Raw genomic sequence first — 17,062 nt, forward strand, 5'->3', positions numbered from 1 at the left:
GACTGTCCATTAGCAGTACTTCATTGCCTCTTCCCAGAAAGCAGATGGACATTCCTTTTATGATTACCACGGCTACAAGTTGTGGTTCTCTCACTAGACGCCGGAGGTAGAAAGCCAATGGCGACTGTGAAATATCAAGATTCTGGCATGTGAGTTCCACATCCAGGGGATCTTCAGCAGCAACTTTTCCAAGGGAACTCAAATGTTGAATTGCATCTCCTACAGAAAAGTAAGTTGGCCTACCTCCAGTGACCAGTCCCTGAACGGCATTACCATGAGTGATGGCATTTGTCATGATCATTCCCCATGTTGGTTAAAGTTGTTGGGCCAGAAAAGGTACTGATGAGTTTGAAATTACGAACTTAGCAAGTGTAATATCATTAAAAGTAGGAACCATTTTGTCCTCTGAGGGTGGACTAGTATACGTTAGTTTAAAAAAACCATACTTTTTCCACTGGAGACGTTCAGAGTAATAACCTTGCAAACCATTCGGTTACTAGAATGATTTGTAGAACCTGTGACTTGATGAGCTGAGTTCTGGTGTGATGTTGAGACTGTTGATAAGCTATTTGTAGAACAATATGACTGGTTTCTGCGAAAGACACCACCAGGTTGTGGTACTGAAATGTTGTTGAGAACTTGGTCTATGTATTCATGGCATTGTTGGGACTCATGGTACTCTGGATTTCTGTCACTTATAGCTGGGATCTGATCATCATCATCATCTCCATCATCACAACCACTATTTTCATTTGATGTTGTTGTTCTGCTTGATAAGTTTGTTTCACTCATATGCATTAAATGCCTTGGATAATATTCCTAATTCTTCTTAGAATGGTCAGAAACACTGTGAGCATTGATCATTGCACAGTCTCAGGCACTGATTATAGTAGGTGTGGAAACAAGGTAGCCTAATGGTGTCTTCAGTGTCTGTTCTCAATAAGCATCTGTTATTGTCACAGCATTTTTCAGGACAGGATTGGCTGTCAGCATATTCATGTGTAAACTTATGAGCTAGTGGTTGTGCTTTATATTCTAGTGAGACATTGAAAGTTTCTTGGTGAAATTGTGGCTTTTCTTTTGACAACCAATCTCTTGTTTTCTCCTGTGGCATCTGCAAAGATGAAGAATATGCAATTAGCTACGTTATGACCTTGAAAGTTAAAAAAAAAACCCTAACACATAAACTAACCAAACAAAGCAAAAAGATATGCTGCTGTTGAAATGAAATTCTGAAACTGGCAATAGTTATTGAACATCTCAGCAGGCAGATTGAACTTAACTGAGATTCAGTTTTCTTTGTATGCATTATGTTGTCAAAAAGATTTTATTTGCATAGATGCCTTTTTCATGGAGGTCTTTAATCTATTTTGCATTGTGCTGTTTTTGATGTCTCAATGTTTTTTCCAACTGGGGCAAAAAGTTTCAAAATAGACCCAGCTGACTTCCCAGCTATTAATTTCAGGTTTTTAGGAGAGTTTGTTTGTAAGTGAGGTTGAATGAAATTACCAAAGAAGATTGTTGTTGTTTATGAAGAAGCAATGTCAATAGCTGTGTCTCAGATCTGTTCTGCCTTGTAGTAATCTGTTATGTGAAACTGAAGTAGTGTGTGCCAAATTTCAACCTTTGTTTCAGTCAGTAGTGTCAACCATTTTGTTTTAAAGTTATAGTGGTCAGGGAAGTAGTTTCTATGGTGACACAGTTCATTTAACATTGAAAGTGCAGACCTGCCATAGTGATGATGGTTCCAGATGATGAATAGTATAAGAAATCGAAACATAAGGGACTAATAATCTTCAAGCTTTCCAGATCTCAATACCATGCTATATTGAGAAAAACTAATGGAAGTACTTCCTCTAAGATGTGCAGCAGGCAGACATACTCAATGTCTTTACATAATTTGAATTTTTGTAAAATTTTATCTCTAATGAGTAGTGAACCACACAGGACTCCAAAAATTATTAAGTTTGATTGAAAAGGCTTGGGTTTGAGTGGAAGTACACTTGTAAAAACTTTGTTGTAAACTCTTGAAAAAAATAAAAATGAAGTGTTACACTGAGATTATATCCTCCACAGCATTAAAGCTCATATGGGAAGGGCCTTGTTCTGGGATCAATGGATGTTGCTTTGCTGGGCAATTAGTTTCTTTATAAAGTCCTGAGTGGGCCAGTCTTCAGGACAGGGAAGGACATTTTTTCATGTAGGTTAACAGGTTTAGTCCAGTACTTTCTATGGTATGGTTGATAGCAAGCTTATAGTCTTCCATAAACTTAATGGGATTTTCAAGCCCATTTATTAAGAGGCAAGTGCCTAGTTTGCAGAGCACTTCTTGTGCTTAGTTGTGATAGACTCAAAATGCTTGGAGGTATCTCTATGGAGCTTCCAAGTTTGAAGAGTGCCATTTTTCATCTTCTTGGCAGTTATATTAATGCTTTCTTCTGAAATGCCACCCATGCAAGCTTTAGTAGTACTTCCATCAGTAAGTACATTAGGGGAACGGTGAATCATGTCCATGTTCTCGGGTAACTTTAGGACTTGAATGGAGTCCTGAATATCCATAACGATGAGGTCATGTGAGTTGTAACTGACAGTTTTAGGTTGCTTTCTGGCATCTGCATGGTGTAGATGTTGTGGAAGTCATCAAGAAGAAGTAGCTTGAAACACTTGGAATATAAAGAAGAGTTTTAGTTCAAATCATTTTGGTCTTAATAAGATCTTCAGGTAAACAGCAAACTGACTCTTCCTCTAGTACAACTAATCAGTTCCCAGTTTTATGTAATGAGTGATGCTTCCACTTTTTATCCAAGCTACTTGGATAGTCCCTTCTAAGGGCAGCACCATATCTGTCAATGGTGCGAGGGGCAACTCTATATCCTGAGAAAAGAAATCACAATAGAAAAGATAAAACTTAGATATGTGTCTGCCGAAATCTATTGTAGATTAATTGACAATTGATTGACTTTGTCATACACAGCTTTTAAAAAATTTAATGTGACTAATCCTCACTTAGGACTGAGCCACTGTTAATTGCAGAGCAAGATGCCCCATGATGGTGTAGAAATAGTCACAAGTCTGTGAAATGTAGAGGTTTTTTTGTAACCTGCTCATGTTAATATTCGTAGTCGAGTGTTTTTCCCCACTTCTTGAGTACGTTTGTAATCTTGCAATCTAAATGGGCGCGAAAACCGTCAAAACTCGGACAATCCGATTCGTTATCTGTATGAGGATTTTCGTCTCTGCTCACGATATATAGCGCTTAGTATGTTTATAAATCTTTGTTTGGTTCTTCTGTTGCTAATTGCCGGCTCGCTTGTTTCGAAATTTTACTTTCGATTAACGAAAAAAGCTAGAAAGAAGGCCCGGAAAAGGTCAGACATAGTACAATTTGGCAGATGGCGTGGCAGCTTTAGCCCAGCTCTATGTTTTGTACTCTGATAGAGCATGCTCTTTTAACCAATGACAGTGCGCGTTTTATCCGAACTTTATTATAAATGAATTTAACAAAAAATAATTCCGAGGGCGAAAATCTTAAGTCGAAGAGCGGTCAAATCCATGGAATTGAGAGAATTGAGATTAAATGTCAAACCAGAAGGTGATCAAATTTGCTGGTGTACCAGTTTAATCTGTCAGATTTTCCAAAAAGCTGAGGGTACAAAGCGTCAAATTTAGGACCGCGCAAACAAACGCTGACCACTATTGGCCTATAGGTGTTTGAAATGACCTGGGCGGGTACAAAATTGTGATAGGCGCGTTTTATTTTAAAAAAAAAATTGCCTGTGTTTTTACTTGGTTATACACTTGAGAGCTCGAGGAATTCGAATGGAACTGACAGCCATTTTACTTTCTCTAATCTTTTATGGAGTTTTGGGTAAGTTTCGGACGGCTGAACCAATTAATTTGAGTCAAGAAAGCGTGGTATATCTGACATAGCTGACAGTATCGCAAGAGAGACGGTCCGCTTCCCTCTCGACCTAGAGATCCTTAAGGCAGGCAAAAGGCAAATCAAAATTCATTCAGGGGCCAATTTGATGTGATAAAAAAGGCTGAGAATTATTAACGCACTTTCTGATCATGATTATGTCGTCACAATTTTTTTACTGTCGGTATATTTCAACAGACAACAATATAATAAAAAGATTATAAATATTTTTGAGATGTGATATAACAAATCCGTTAATTCCGAAGACTTTCGGTTGAAAGTTACTCTTGTTTGATTATTCCAGTGAAACAGTTGATTAGCTGAGTGAAATATCAGATAAAATTTATTTCACAAAATGTTCAAGTTCAAATAACCGTATCATCACGTGTTACGTTGCAGGTTTTCACCAGAGAATGATTGACTCTTTGCATTTTACGGAAGATTTACATGTATTTATATTGATGTAAAATTCATCATTTAAATTTCAACTTAGAGGTAGATAGACTTACTGTACGTTCTTGATAAAACTTTGTAGTATGAAATTTAATCAAATCCTGGCAGTGTTTTTGTGCGTGTTGACTGAAAGAGATTAGGAAGCACTATCCTCTTCTGAGCAGCCGAACAGTCAAAATTGCGCTTCAAAAGTTGGATTTCTAGCCATTTGTAGATATATTGACAGAAATAGACTAATTTTTTGGTTCCTTTGTGGAATATGCTGAGACAATTATTTACCTCAGTGTCGATAAAAATGGTAGATATTCACCTTCGCCTGGGTGAATAATTGTCAAATAACGATGCTGTTTCTTTCCTTCATATCAGGCACCCCAATAAATCACCTAGGCCATCGCCGTCAGTATGTGAGTTATTACCCGGCCGGTTGTGATGGTTATCACATTCCTTGTTACCCACGACCGGAATCTGATTGTGAAATGCGGCGCAGGATAAACCAGCCTGACTGGACTAAACCGGTTTGTAACCTGGACGGTAGTTACAGGGAGTATCAATGTGAGGCTTATTCTCGCTCTAAGTGTTGGTGTGTCTATGAAAATGGAATGATGATACCAGGTAAACGCATAGAATATCGTATTCTTCAGTTGATTTTTCATAAGTTTGTGCGCTGTAAAGATTGTGTTAAACGCACTCATCAATTGACCCATTGTTGTTGCAGTTTTTCCCGGTTTCTGCTCCACTAGCAGATTCCTTCTAAATTGTAGCCAAAATAACGGCACCTACCTCCCCTTCCCCATCTATATAAGTTTCTAGGGTTTCCACGACCAGTCACCGTTGTCCTTTCACATTTCTAAGAGGAAGAAAGTAATCTCATAACCAGATCCTACCGTGTAACTGTAACTGCTTGGCCATGAAGGGTCTGGGTACGAAACTAGGATGAAATACTCCCAATGTGAAGCTGGTGTTGAGTAAGAGCCCTGCCTGCTAATTAAACCTTAAAATTGATTAACTTGTAACTTCTCCCAATAGAATTCATACATTACCCAACAAACAGGTAATGAGAATACTAAAACTCATCAGGCAGAAGTTGTTATCTTGATCTAACACCAAATTCTTGTAACTCATTTAAAGGGAAATGTGCAGAAGCTAGAGGAGGGAGTCGAAAACCAGATCGTGGGCGTTAAAGGATTAACCCAGATCAGGATTCGCAACTGGACCTGCAATAATTACGTGTGTTGAAATGACAAAAACATCTATATACAATTTGATATCTATTTAGATCTCCCCATACATTTTTCATTCAGGAACTGAGAAAGATCTTCACGACGCCAATGTGGAATACCACAATCTGAACTGCGCAGAAGCTAAGAGTAACGCACCACCTGCTCCTCACCCTCCCCCTGTCAGTTCACCATTCACAGACACAAGAATTGGTTGGCATCTCGCTTACAGAGATGCTTATTTTAGGTGCCCAAGCCCCTGTTATTCTCCCTGTCCGTGTCAGCCTGGGCAACAATACTACAATCCCTATTATCCAGCCCATGTAGTTAATTCTGCGCCAGTCCGCGCGCCGGTTCCTGCTCCAGCTCCATTACCAGCCCCTGCGCATGCGCCCATCTATTATCCATACGATCCCTACGCAGCCACATATACGGTTAGTAAAACCTCATGATAAACTAACTGAAAAAAAAATTAAATGAGACAGTCTTTGAGCTCTTAGGATGCTCTAAGGGGCAACCGTTGGAGAGGCCTGTTAAAAAAGAATTTCCAGAGGGATGGCAGCTTTCCAGCATACCGCAATAGAATGCCTTCGTTTTCCTTGGCAATACATGCTTGCAAACTCATACAAAAAGAGGTGGTACTAATTTTTTTTGTTCTTTACTGATGTTCAGTATTCAAACGGATTTCATTATTCAAAAAATGTTAAACTACGCGAATACTAAATAGTTTATATGTATCATTCTAACGATTTTCGTATAAAAAACCTTTTAGATTTAAAAAAAAGTCCACGGTCGAAAAACTTGAAAAGAAACGTTTTCAAGCGTCTGTGCAATTTCATGAAGCAACACGATTGGTGTTAGTTTCGCTTTTTGATTGGTCGAGAGGGTGGCGCGAATGTTCTGCACTTATCACATCCCTTAGTGTTACAAAACTAAGCAATCCTGAATAACTTTCGACACTAAATTTGAAATTTTTTTAAACTGAATATATTCGTTTCCAGGCTCCTTATCAAGGCAGCTGTCCGGATCCCTGTCCCGAACCATGCCCGTGTCAAAGAAGTGGGAAAACCCCACCATCTGAGGAAGAGAACACGAGCAGTGCCTCGGGGTCTGGAGATGAGAAAGACGTGCCGTCAGAGGGGAACGAGGATGTTCAAGATTAAAATATTTCTTTACACTTCTTCATGACCTTTTTTTTGTTTGAATAAATCGCCTAAAAATATGCTTTTTTTTTCTTTGTATATCTTGTCTGATGCAACTCACGTCTACCAACTATTATCCCTTTTTACATAAATATATCTTATTTTGACGTTTTGCTGTGTAAAAATACCCAGTGAGTAAAAATATTCAGCGATACTACACACCAAAACGTCTAATTAGTTATTTATGGTCCACCTGTTTTTAATTTTATGAGCATTTCTTATAAGGCGAGAAAGGCGAAGCAGATAGATAAGCGTAGCACGCGTAACCGACTGGTTTAATTTTCAAAGAACAAAATAACAAGCTTCCCAAATATCGCGTGATTTCTGCACTTGATACGCGTGTTATTTGTACTCTACCATGTCCATTACTTATGCAAAGGCTCCTGACTTTACCTCGTGCAGTTGAATTGGGCTTCTGACTCTACTTTGTGCAGTTGGATAATAAGCTGCAATATTTCTGATATAACCTATGTTCCGAAAAAACCCAGAACAGCTGTGTTTGGAAGGGAGAGCAATACTTTTTTCTCTTGACATTACCAATCTCGTCTGACCCGCATCAGGCGTCGCCATGTAGATGTTTTAAAACTGTAGCTGTTTTATGTCTGAGCTTGCCGTCGTTCATTAGCATGCAAAACATTTTTTCTCTCTGAAGTTGCAACTGAAAACTTGAAATAAAGCGCGGCAAAATGTATTGCGTACGGGAAAGAAAAGAAACTTGAACTTTGATCTTTGCCAAGTCTCAAGACGAGTAAATGAATTAATGTAAGTATCTTTGCCAAGTGTCAAGGCGAGTAAATGAAATAATTGAAGATGATTGATAAAAGATTACATGACCTTTTTGCGATGGAAGAAAGAAAGAGAAAAATTCTCCTTGAAAACCTTCCTCAGCCTTAAAAAACTTTCCTAACAAAAAAGACAATAACCTAAACCTGCTTTCTGATTTCATTGTATTTGTTGCATACACGAAAAGGAAAAATTTTTAAAAGATGATATTCGTCTGTCCATCCGGTTTACGTAATGAAGATCTTTTCCACCTTTCAACTTTTAACATTCAACTTTGCTTTCTTTTTCCGGTATAAAGTGCACTTACAAATAATAATAAACATATGCTTGCAGGGAGCCATTGCTTGCAAGGCAGCCCTGTCCTGCATCCAAGAACTGAAGAGAGCTTGTTTGTTACCGTGTATTTCAGTTCCATTTTCCGAGTGATAACTCATGATGAAGACGCATATCAGAATTTAGTTTTGTATGACGCTGATGAAAAAGCCCACTCGAACGGCTGAGTTAGATTCACGAATTCAGTTCTGCTTTTGTTTATTTATAGTCTTCAATCTATTTTCTGTGAACCGATTTTGCTGTCGTCCTCCTAAAGAATAGAGGGCAATCACCTCTTTCAGGTTGTTTACTTGTCTTTGCAAAAACCAAATAACGCACTTACACACGTTAGAGTAGATTAACTAGATATATGTGCCTTATTTTTGACCCCCGTGGTGGTGTTTTCGAGGAAGATATCAGATCTTTAAGATAAAATGCAGTAAAACAAGTTTATGTGGCATGTCCCTCGCGTAAATGCTGACTAATAAACCAACAAGAAATTTCTTGGAGAGTAATAAATATATATTCTCTCAGCAAATTTTACTATTTCTGGCGAATGCCAACTGTACATATATATCCCTTCAGTATGGTTACGAGTTAAAGAGGTCACGGGTGAACCTCATTGAATCGAAGCGAGAAAAAAAAAAAAAGGAAATCGCTAATGAAATTTTTTCAAATTTTCTGTCAATCTCGTAGCCTACTTTAATTTATTTCTCGGAGTCGAGCCAAAAAAAAAAAAAAAAAAAGAAAAGAAAAAAAAAAGTTGAGAGACGGAAATATTGTTTGCTCGGATAAACTGATGATGGTCGCTTTCGAAATTAATCTGCACATCCTTTTAAATTTCCGGAACAAAATAAAAACCGCTTATGTCGAGCTACCTTGCAAACAAACTCAACCGGATCAGGGAAGATATAATATTTTTTTCATTCAAGTGCTTACGCCTCAAAATTTCCTGCTTCTGGGTATAAATATTTCAATTTAATGTTTTCGGATAACTGAAGCTCTAAAGCATAAAGTGAACTAGAAGTTCTCGATGTAACGTACTTTTATTAATTTTTTTCAATGAACAGTTTGTATGGTTTGACACGGTTTTTCACTAATGGATGCCCAATGGTCTTAGATAAAGAAAAATGGTCTTTAAGCCGTATGAAGAAGCTCTTTTAAAACAATTTGTGTGTAAATGTAGGAAAAACCTCGGTCCGTAGCTACTATAGTAGATTTAATCTTTCTCTTCAATTCTTCACCTTGTAATACTCAGTTGGCAAAATGTGTGTCAGGATCAATTATTTCTATCCTTAAAATTGCAATCTACCCGATCTCTTCAATATAAAACCTCCTCCCCCTCTTCCTGAGTGTCATTAAATTTAAAACACTTTTTAGATGTTCGCCGACAGGATAAAAAGCAAATGGAAGCCCGCTTTATTAATGCAAGCTCAGACGATGTCGCACGAGGGGCGTGCGAGGGGGCGGCACACGTCGCATTTGACATTTCCTCACGTGAGGCGTAAACAACAAGCTAACACTGTGGGAAGTTGAAACAGTGCGAAACGATGGTAAGTAAAACACCTTTTGAAACACTTTTGTTTTTCTTTTCGCGATTTTTTTTCTTTGCTTACGTCTGGCTGTGAAAGGAGTTTATACAAATGTAAGTAAAGTGCCAACAGAAATCGCGATATTTTGTCTCACGGTAATAAAAAAGAACATTATTTTTTGAAAGCAATCTATAAATTTTAAGGATCCACTGCATTCAGTTACTGGCACGTGAGCTACACGCTGAAACATGCATCCGTTAAATTTCTTCGTTTCGATGCATCATAAATAACACGTCTTTAGTCGTTTTTAAACTTTTTGTCCAAATATCTAATATTTTCTTGTTTTACTTGGGGGTGTATGAAGTTCATGGTTGAAGCAAGGCGTTCAGATCGGCAAAGACATACGTTCTTTTTCAGTCAGTATATTTTGTCTATAGTGATATTAAATTTATATTAGTAACTGTTTCCTTCCTTCTCTCCATGTAGTAGGAGTAAATTTTTATAATGTGCATGTAAAATTGAATTATTAGCAAGTAAATTTCAAGCGCTTTCGCTCTCCAGCATTTTGCCCATATTACTATCAAATTAAATTTGTACAAAAGAAAAAAATGCTGTTTTACTTTTCGGTACTTAAGGGAAAGGCAAAGGGTCAGACTTTTTTCTGAAGTCATTTTGTTTTTTTCCGCACGAGGATACTGCCTCAATCGCAAAGGAGAAAAAAAAACTGCAAATATTTTTCTTATATATTTTCGCATATATTTCGTTATCTTTGCCCTTAAAGCATTCAAATTCGTCGAGATCTTAATTGTTGAGATCTTGAAGCTTTGAGATCTTAAAGGTTTTTCGAAAAAAAAAAGACAGCCCTCAAGCATAAACTGAATGTTATTTAAATCGCTGATGTCAGTTTGTATGGATCTGTCCTCTCAGCATGATATCCATGATGTATAAGCTTTCATGTACTAGTAAAAGTACATTATTTTCAATTGCTGTTTATCTACAAAGAACTGCCAAAAAGGAAACAAAAAACGATGCGATGGCGCCCAATTAACACGAAGTCCCACCTGCGGCAAATTGAACAGAACAAACGAGCCTGTTTTCGGTACTTTCCGCCTCGGGGTAAATTTACCACCTGGCAAGTCTCTTTATGCGCGATTTGGAATGGTTGCTCTAACAATTTCCGAAAGACGAATACATATTTAAATCTAGATAAAAATTTCATTTCTAAATTTGCCACACTATCTTGTAAATTTTAGTTTTAGCATAATTTACCATCGTTGTAGTTTTTCAAAGAAAATTTTCATCACATTTCAGCGAGAGATATAGTCTCTTGATTTCAGCCCATGTCATCAAAAATTCACTTTTGTTTCTAATTCCAACTCTCTTGTTTTTGAATTTTTCAGGTGTACAGCTAATGGATTTTGATTTTCCAGAGGATCCCTGACCGTTCATTTGCTTTTTCTTGAAAAATTATTGCGTTATTCCCCCCATGACACTCTATGACGCAAAGCGGGGCGCTGCGCTGAATCAGAAGAGACTCCTTAAATATGGAATTTAACTTCTCAATAGCGAACATAACAAGTGGAACAAACTTATACCCAGCCAATGAGAGAGTGTCATTGATTCTTAGCCCTCACATTACTATCATCATTGTGGTATTCATCTTATTGGCTATCGTAATAATCGCAGGAAACCTATTGGTTCTTGTGTCCATTCGTTCCAACTCTCGCTTACGAAGCCCAGAATGCATTCTGATATTATCCCTATCAGTCGCCGACCTAATGGTAGGGCTATTCCTACTTCCAGTTAAAATCGTAGAGCTGATGTCTCTTCATCGGGCGAGAAAATTCATGTGGTGTGACATGACAATTTCCCTAACTCTCTTCGTGTTGAGTGCATGTCTGATGAATCTTGTTACCGTCGCATTTGATAGATGTCTGGCGATATCCTACACTCTGAGATACAACAGCTTTATGACGGTTCCAAAGGTGTGTTTTGGAATAGTCATGGTATGGCTGACTGCATTCACAGTTGCTTTTTTGCCGTTGTCAGGCGTCGGTACAAAATCGGTGAAAACTCAACACCTTGGACGCCCATGTTGCTTCTCTGACATCTTGGAAGAAAGCTACATGGGGCTTTACTTTGCCTTCATTTGCGCAACACCGACTGTACTCATAACCACGGCATACTTAAAGATCTTTCTTCTGGCACGCAGTCAGGCGCGACGGATTACTTCACTAAGGATGTACATAGAGGAACTTTCAACATATAATGGAGGACCGATGAACTCTCCAAGACCGATTCGTTTCGCACGAGAATCAAAAGCCGCTAAGACTATAGGTAAGGTGCAAAAATCTGTATTTTATGAATTTTCCTTTTTTCTCGTAAATTTACGAGTTTTTTGGGGTGCATTTCGATTGAGTTTCGTAAAATCAAACCAAGTAAATCCCCTTGACCCTTCAGAAGAAGTGGAAACAAAAACGACGGAAAACTGCCCAATTTTATCGAAGTAATAATTGCACGATAGCCCGCGGTAGTTGAAGAATTAAATATAGAGTTAATTCTGTTGTTTTTCACGGTGGATTTTTCGACGGGATCTGGAAAGTTATCGTCATAAAAAAGGTTACGTTTGTCAACTGGAATGGAAAATGTTCTTTATAACACAATTGTCCATATAATGTCGAAAGTAATCCGAGATTGCTGTGATTTTGCTCTCCGCTCCGTGATTGGCGTAGAAAACTTGCACCATTCTCTCGACCAATCAGATGCAAGGCTAAAAGCAATTACGAGTTGGTCGCCGGCGTTTTCCTGCGCTTTAGGTAATTTGCTTGATTTTACTTTGAGGTATTTACTCTAAAGGTATTTTCCTTCCTCCTCATTTTCTTTGGTTTTGGTTAAACGACACTCAATCGAAAAGCGCTCTAAATTGATTACAAAAGATCACAGTGCACAGTAACTCTCCGCTGCTTCTTCGGCGGGTCGGCGGGTAAGCGAGATTACCTTTTGACATTTCGCATCAATGAGCTATCATGAAAATCTGTTCCACAGTCTTATCTAACCTACATTTTTTTAAATTGTAGCGATTGTCGTTGGTGTGTTTTACCTGTGTTGGATTCCATTCTTCGTCAGCATTCTTTCAACAACTTTCAAACAAGAAGCTGTTCCTTATCTTTACGCCGCTTTTGTGACATGCCTTGTTTACTCCAACTCCGCATTGAATCCGCTCATCTATGGATGGCTGAATCAAGAGTTCAAAACCACTTACAAGAGATTGGCCAAAAGTTTTCTCTGCCTCACTCGAACCAGGTGCCTCTCAAGCTGTCGTGTAACTAGGATAAAAAAGTCTCCTGTGCGGCACACAGTCACCTCAACGATCTCTGCCACGCAATCAGAAATAGCATCGCAGAAATTCCACCCAAGTGCGTGTTGTACAAGGAACTTGTAGAACATGGCCTTTTTTTCAGACTGAGATTTTATTTGGTGAATGCAGTGACAAAGGTTAAACAAAAATCAAACACAGTCATAGATAAACTGACCTGTCATTTTTATCGCTTAAGGGGAGGGGGTCGTGGGATTTTATTTGTATCACGATGCAATTTACCTGCTCCCCCTATAGGGTTCCGTAAAGTTCCTATTATCCCGTTCCCCCCCTCATTGGCATTTCATTGGCAGTCAATTTTCTATAGTCTTCCTTTATACTCTATTGGCGACGACTGACCTCCCCTCCCTTTCCTTCTGAAAACCATGTTATTCCCCCGCCCAAAAAAATCCCTCACCTTCCCAAGCGATAAAGACGACTCTTCCCTGAGGAAAATTTTTTAAAGGCTTTGACGTTGCTACGAACGATAAAAAATTCCCACGAACGATAAAAGTGTGTCGGTTTTGTGCCTCCTTGATTGAAAATGTTTTGATACTTTGAATACCAGCTTCACATATTTCTCGCGTGGAAACAGGACATCTTCTAACAAAAGTGAACTTTATTTTTCTTCCGCTTTCTAGCAAGAGAGAAATAATTATTTGGTGCGTTCTTGCATCGAGTAATGTCTCCATATGCAATGTGGGATGTTATTTTAATTCCTGCCTTTGACAACCTTTATATAGGGATTGATACTTTCCATGACGAGCTTTGCTCAAGAAAAGAATTCTCACCAGGGATGCGTAAAATGATCCATAGGCTTGTCAAAGTAAAGCGGGAGGGCTCAATTAGCAAGTGAAAGCGAGGTGTTTGGCTTCGAGCGTGAAATTAATTGAAGTTAACAATTAAAATGTAAACAGGCGCGAGGATCCGCGCGGCTTGCGCGTTAGGAGTGCTACGTAAATTTAGGACTCTTTTGCACAATTTTCTCTTTGGAGATAACTACGCATTCATGGCGTGAATGGCAATTTTCATAATTATAGAATGATTCAGCGACAAGAACGGCTTCGCTAAGCCGTAGTGTGTCATGGCATTTGAGGATAGCCTGGTTGTAGTGCGTGACATGACTATCAAGTAACAGTTATTGTACCCAGCATGTTTTGTTCGTGATCTACAGATTTATTGGTTTGTGACGCAAAGAGCGATTATCTGTTCTGTCACGACAATACCAAAATTAAATTGTGTTAGCCAACTTATATTTCACTCTGATCAGACCTTTGACCCTAAGTCAACATGGAAGCCGGTGAGCCGCTCGGTAAGGACCTTGTTTTCGAGAGAGATTTCGACTGCAGTATGTTCTGGAGATACAAGAGTATCATTTAACACTTGAAACGATTGGGTAGATATTTTGATAATACTTTTCTGGCGTCCATACTGAGGAGCTCTTTCAGTATAAAATATCATTTTAGTAAGTCCCAATCATCAGGTAAGCGCGGGAACTTATCCCGCGAAAATTCTGTGCGAAGGTACGAGTATATTCGGCGGTATCTACGAAAAGGGGCCATCGTTCTTTCCTTAAGGTAAGGTCTTAACTGTGTAAAACTTCGCGAGGAAGAAATTCTACTCGCTGGCCTGTCCAATTTGGCTTTTAGATAAGGTTGTATGCCTGATAATTTCTGTCTAGAGCTATATGATGACGCGCGATAAATCTCGCTGCTTAATAACCTTTGAGCGGAAAATGATGATGCCCAAACCATTTAATCAGCAAAGCAAGGTTTACCTTTACTTCTGTGCTTTCGAAGCAAGAGAAGGAATTATTTCTGTGATAGTTAGGTGATAGATGCTTAAAATCACATGGTGTATTATCAAACTGTTGAAACCTAACATGAGCAAGATGAACTAATTATGGAATGAACCCTGACATCACAGCTCAAATATTCCTTCCCTATAAGATGACGCGCTCTTGGCAGGTTAGTGTGTTTTCTTACTAATCGTACTGTACTATTTCGCAGTTTCGAAAGCAGAATCCTGAAGATACTCTCGTTCATTTGTTATTTCGTACCCACTCTCTCATGTAATCAGACTTATCTCCGTGAGGGAAGAACCTTCATTTTTTAATTTTTTTCCCGGTTTTGTCATTCGTATGTGAGCTGTTGTTATCTGAAGGCAGAACCTTTCCTTTTTTTTTCACCTGGTTCTGTTTCTCTTGGGTAGTCAGTCCTGTTTGGGCTGTTGTTATCTGAAGGCAAAACCTTTCCCTTTTTTTCACCTGGTTCTGTCTCTCTTGGGTAGTCAGTCCTGTTTGGGCTGTTGTTATCTGAAGGCAGAACCTTTCCCTTTTTTTCACCTGGTTCTGTCCCTCTTGGGTAGTCAGTCCTGTTTGGGCTGTTGTTATCTGAAGGCAGAACCTTTCCCTTTTTTTCACCTGGTTCTGTCCCTCTTGGGTAGTCAGTCCTGTTTGGGCTGTTGTTATCTGAAGGCAGAACCTTTCCTTTTTTTTTACCTGGTTCTGTCTCTCTTGGGTAGTCAGCCCTATTTGGGCTGTTGTTATCTGAAGGCAGAACCTTTCCCTTTTTTTTTTACCTGGTTCTGTCTCTCTTGGGTAGTCAGTCCTGTTTGGGCTGTTGTCATCTGAAGGCAGAACCTTCCCTTTTTTTTTTACCTGGTTCTGTCTCTCTTGGGTAGTCAGTCCTGTTTGGGCTGTTGTTATCTGAAGGCAGAACCTTTCCCTTTTTTTCACCTGGTTCTGTCTCTCTTGGGTAGTCAGTCCTGTTTGGGCTGTTGTTATCTGAAGGCAGAACCTTTCCTTTTTTTTTACCTGGCTCTGTCTCTCTTGGGTAGTCAGTCCTATTTGGGCTGTTGTTATCTGAAGGCAGAACCCTTCCCTTTTTTTTCACCTGGCTCTGTCTCTCTTGGGTAGTCAGTCCTATTTGGACTTTTGTTATCTGAAGGCAAAATCTTTCTTTTTTTAAATTTGGTTCTGTCTCTCTTTGGGAGTTGTTTCATTTTAGACTGTGCGTTTTCATCTTATGACAAACTAATTTTGAATTGCGACATAATTAAATTTACTTGTCTTGATTTTTTTTCCTTTGCAGATTTATTTGAACGTTAACCGCGAAAAGCCGTGATGAAAAAGCAATGTTTGTTTTAATAGAAAAAGATAGTTTTCCTGTTTAGATGACCAACCAACCTTAACTTAATTACAGATCATAAGTGCACGTTCCGTTGACTGGTAATTTTTACGTCGATGTTGTGTTTGCCTTGGTGGTGTCTGTCCTCAAATCCCGTGATTTTTCAATTAAAAATAAATAACGAATTTAGGAATAAAATTACCAACGAGTAATTAGCTCTTCTCTTCCGAAATACCTCTTCTCGTAACGTATTAAATTGCATTTCCATTTCCAACTCTTGCTTCAGACACGAGATGTAAAATCGGTCATAGATTGTAAAAGAGATTTGTGAGTAAAGAACTTTTTCTACTTGTCTTTGTTTATTTTCTCGCAGCCTTCTACATGAGGTTCGCTGTGTTCGCAGTGGCGCGCCAGGAAACCCCAGCAGGAAAATTTTTTTTAAAGATTTTACTCCTTTAATGATCTCTTTAAAGTATATTACTTCCCTAGCATTTAGCCAATTATATGGTGCCGGCGAAGGGTACAAAAAAACTCCATTACATATTTCTTTACAGGCCAATATTATCGGAAAAAACCAAACAAACAAACAAAATGAGTTCTGTTGCGCTGTGTGATCCATGAGTGTTCTCATCGCGGTTAGGGCTTGCTGTTGTTTGCGGTATTATTTTCCGGAGTGGACATACCATTACTACATTTTTGTTAGCGTTTAAAAATCGGAAATACATGGTTTTGGTAAAAAACTTAATCTTTTTCAACTCTTAATGACTGTCGAGTTGTGTGTATCAATAGAGTGGGTCAGCAAATTTGCATTCTATGTTGCGCAAGGGGCAAGAGAAAATGGTTGACTCCCCGCGAGTGAAGCTGACGCTCTAGGTCGATGTCGATCCATTATTATCCTTTGTAAACAAAATTTCGATCATGGAGTTAAATTATAAAATTACTTTGGCTTAAATTGTGCGCTTTAAAGTAAACTTGAGTTGTTAGATCCACGCGAGGGTTTAACCTTGAAAAATGCAATCACGCGAGTTGAGCTGACATTAACGCGTGTCCCTATCTGGAAAACATTCGTATTGTGACAAGAAGGGTCTGCTTTAAGGTTTTGGGTTACTCTCGCCATGCAATTTGGACGCCGAAAAGTGCCAAAAAAGTAATTACTGAAAA

At 38.7% G+C, this 17,062-nt stretch overlaps 2 protein-coding genes across 2 annotated transcripts; both read left to right on the plus strand.

The window, feature by feature from the left end:
* The first annotated feature begins 1,372 nt into the window (after positions 1-1,372).
* On the plus strand, positions 1,373-6,809 carry LOC113686393 (uncharacterized). Its single transcript, XM_089195728.1, has 3 exons — positions 1,373-4,984; positions 5,674-6,023; positions 6,591-6,809. Exons 1-3 carry the CDS (start codon positions 4,714-4,716, stop codon positions 6,750-6,752), a joined length of 783 nt encoding a protein of 260 aa, XP_089051854.1. The 5' UTR covers positions 1,373-4,713; the 3' UTR covers positions 6,753-6,809.
* A 2,490-nt stretch (positions 6,810-9,299) lies between these two features.
* LOC113686353 (adenosine receptor A1) lies at positions 9,300-13,524 on the plus strand. Its single transcript, XM_027203966.2, has 3 exons — positions 9,300-9,439; positions 10,819-11,755; positions 12,496-13,524. Exons 2-3 carry the CDS (start codon positions 10,963-10,965, stop codon positions 12,858-12,860), a joined length of 1,158 nt encoding a protein of 385 aa, XP_027059767.2. The 5' UTR covers positions 9,300-9,439; positions 10,819-10,962; the 3' UTR covers positions 12,861-13,524.
* The last annotated feature ends 3,538 nt before the right edge of the window (positions 13,525-17,062 follow it).

This window comes from Pocillopora damicornis, chromosome 2 (genome assembly GCF_964200805.1).
Source record: "Pocillopora damicornis chromosome 2, jaPocDami1.2, whole genome shotgun sequence".
NCBI lineage: Eukaryota > Metazoa > Cnidaria > Anthozoa > Scleractinia > Pocilloporidae > Pocillopora > Pocillopora damicornis.

What these genes read in the sequence shown, in the direction of transcription:
- LOC113686393 (XM_089195728.1), top strand. Translation starts at nt 4,714, where the DNA reads ATGCTGTTTCTTTCCTTCATATCAGGCACCCCAATAAATCACCTAGGC. An exon ending in AAATGGAATGATGATACCAG is followed by an intron (nt 4,985 to 5,673) that starts GTAAACGCATAG and finishes TTTTTCATTCAG; the next exon opens with GAACTGAGAAAGATCTTCAC. An exon ending in CCTACGCAGCCACATATACG is followed by an intron (nt 6,024 to 6,590) that starts GTTAGTAAAACC and finishes ATTCGTTTCCAG; the next exon opens with GCTCCTTATCAAGGCAGCTG.
- LOC113686353 (XM_027203966.2), top strand. Translation starts at nt 10,963, where the DNA reads ATGGAATTTAACTTCTCAATAGCGAACATAACAAGTGGAACAAACTTA. An exon ending in AAAAGCCGCTAAGACTATAG is followed by an intron (nt 11,756 to 12,495) that starts GTAAGGTGCAAA and finishes TTTAAATTGTAG; the next exon opens with CGATTGTCGTTGGTGTGTTT.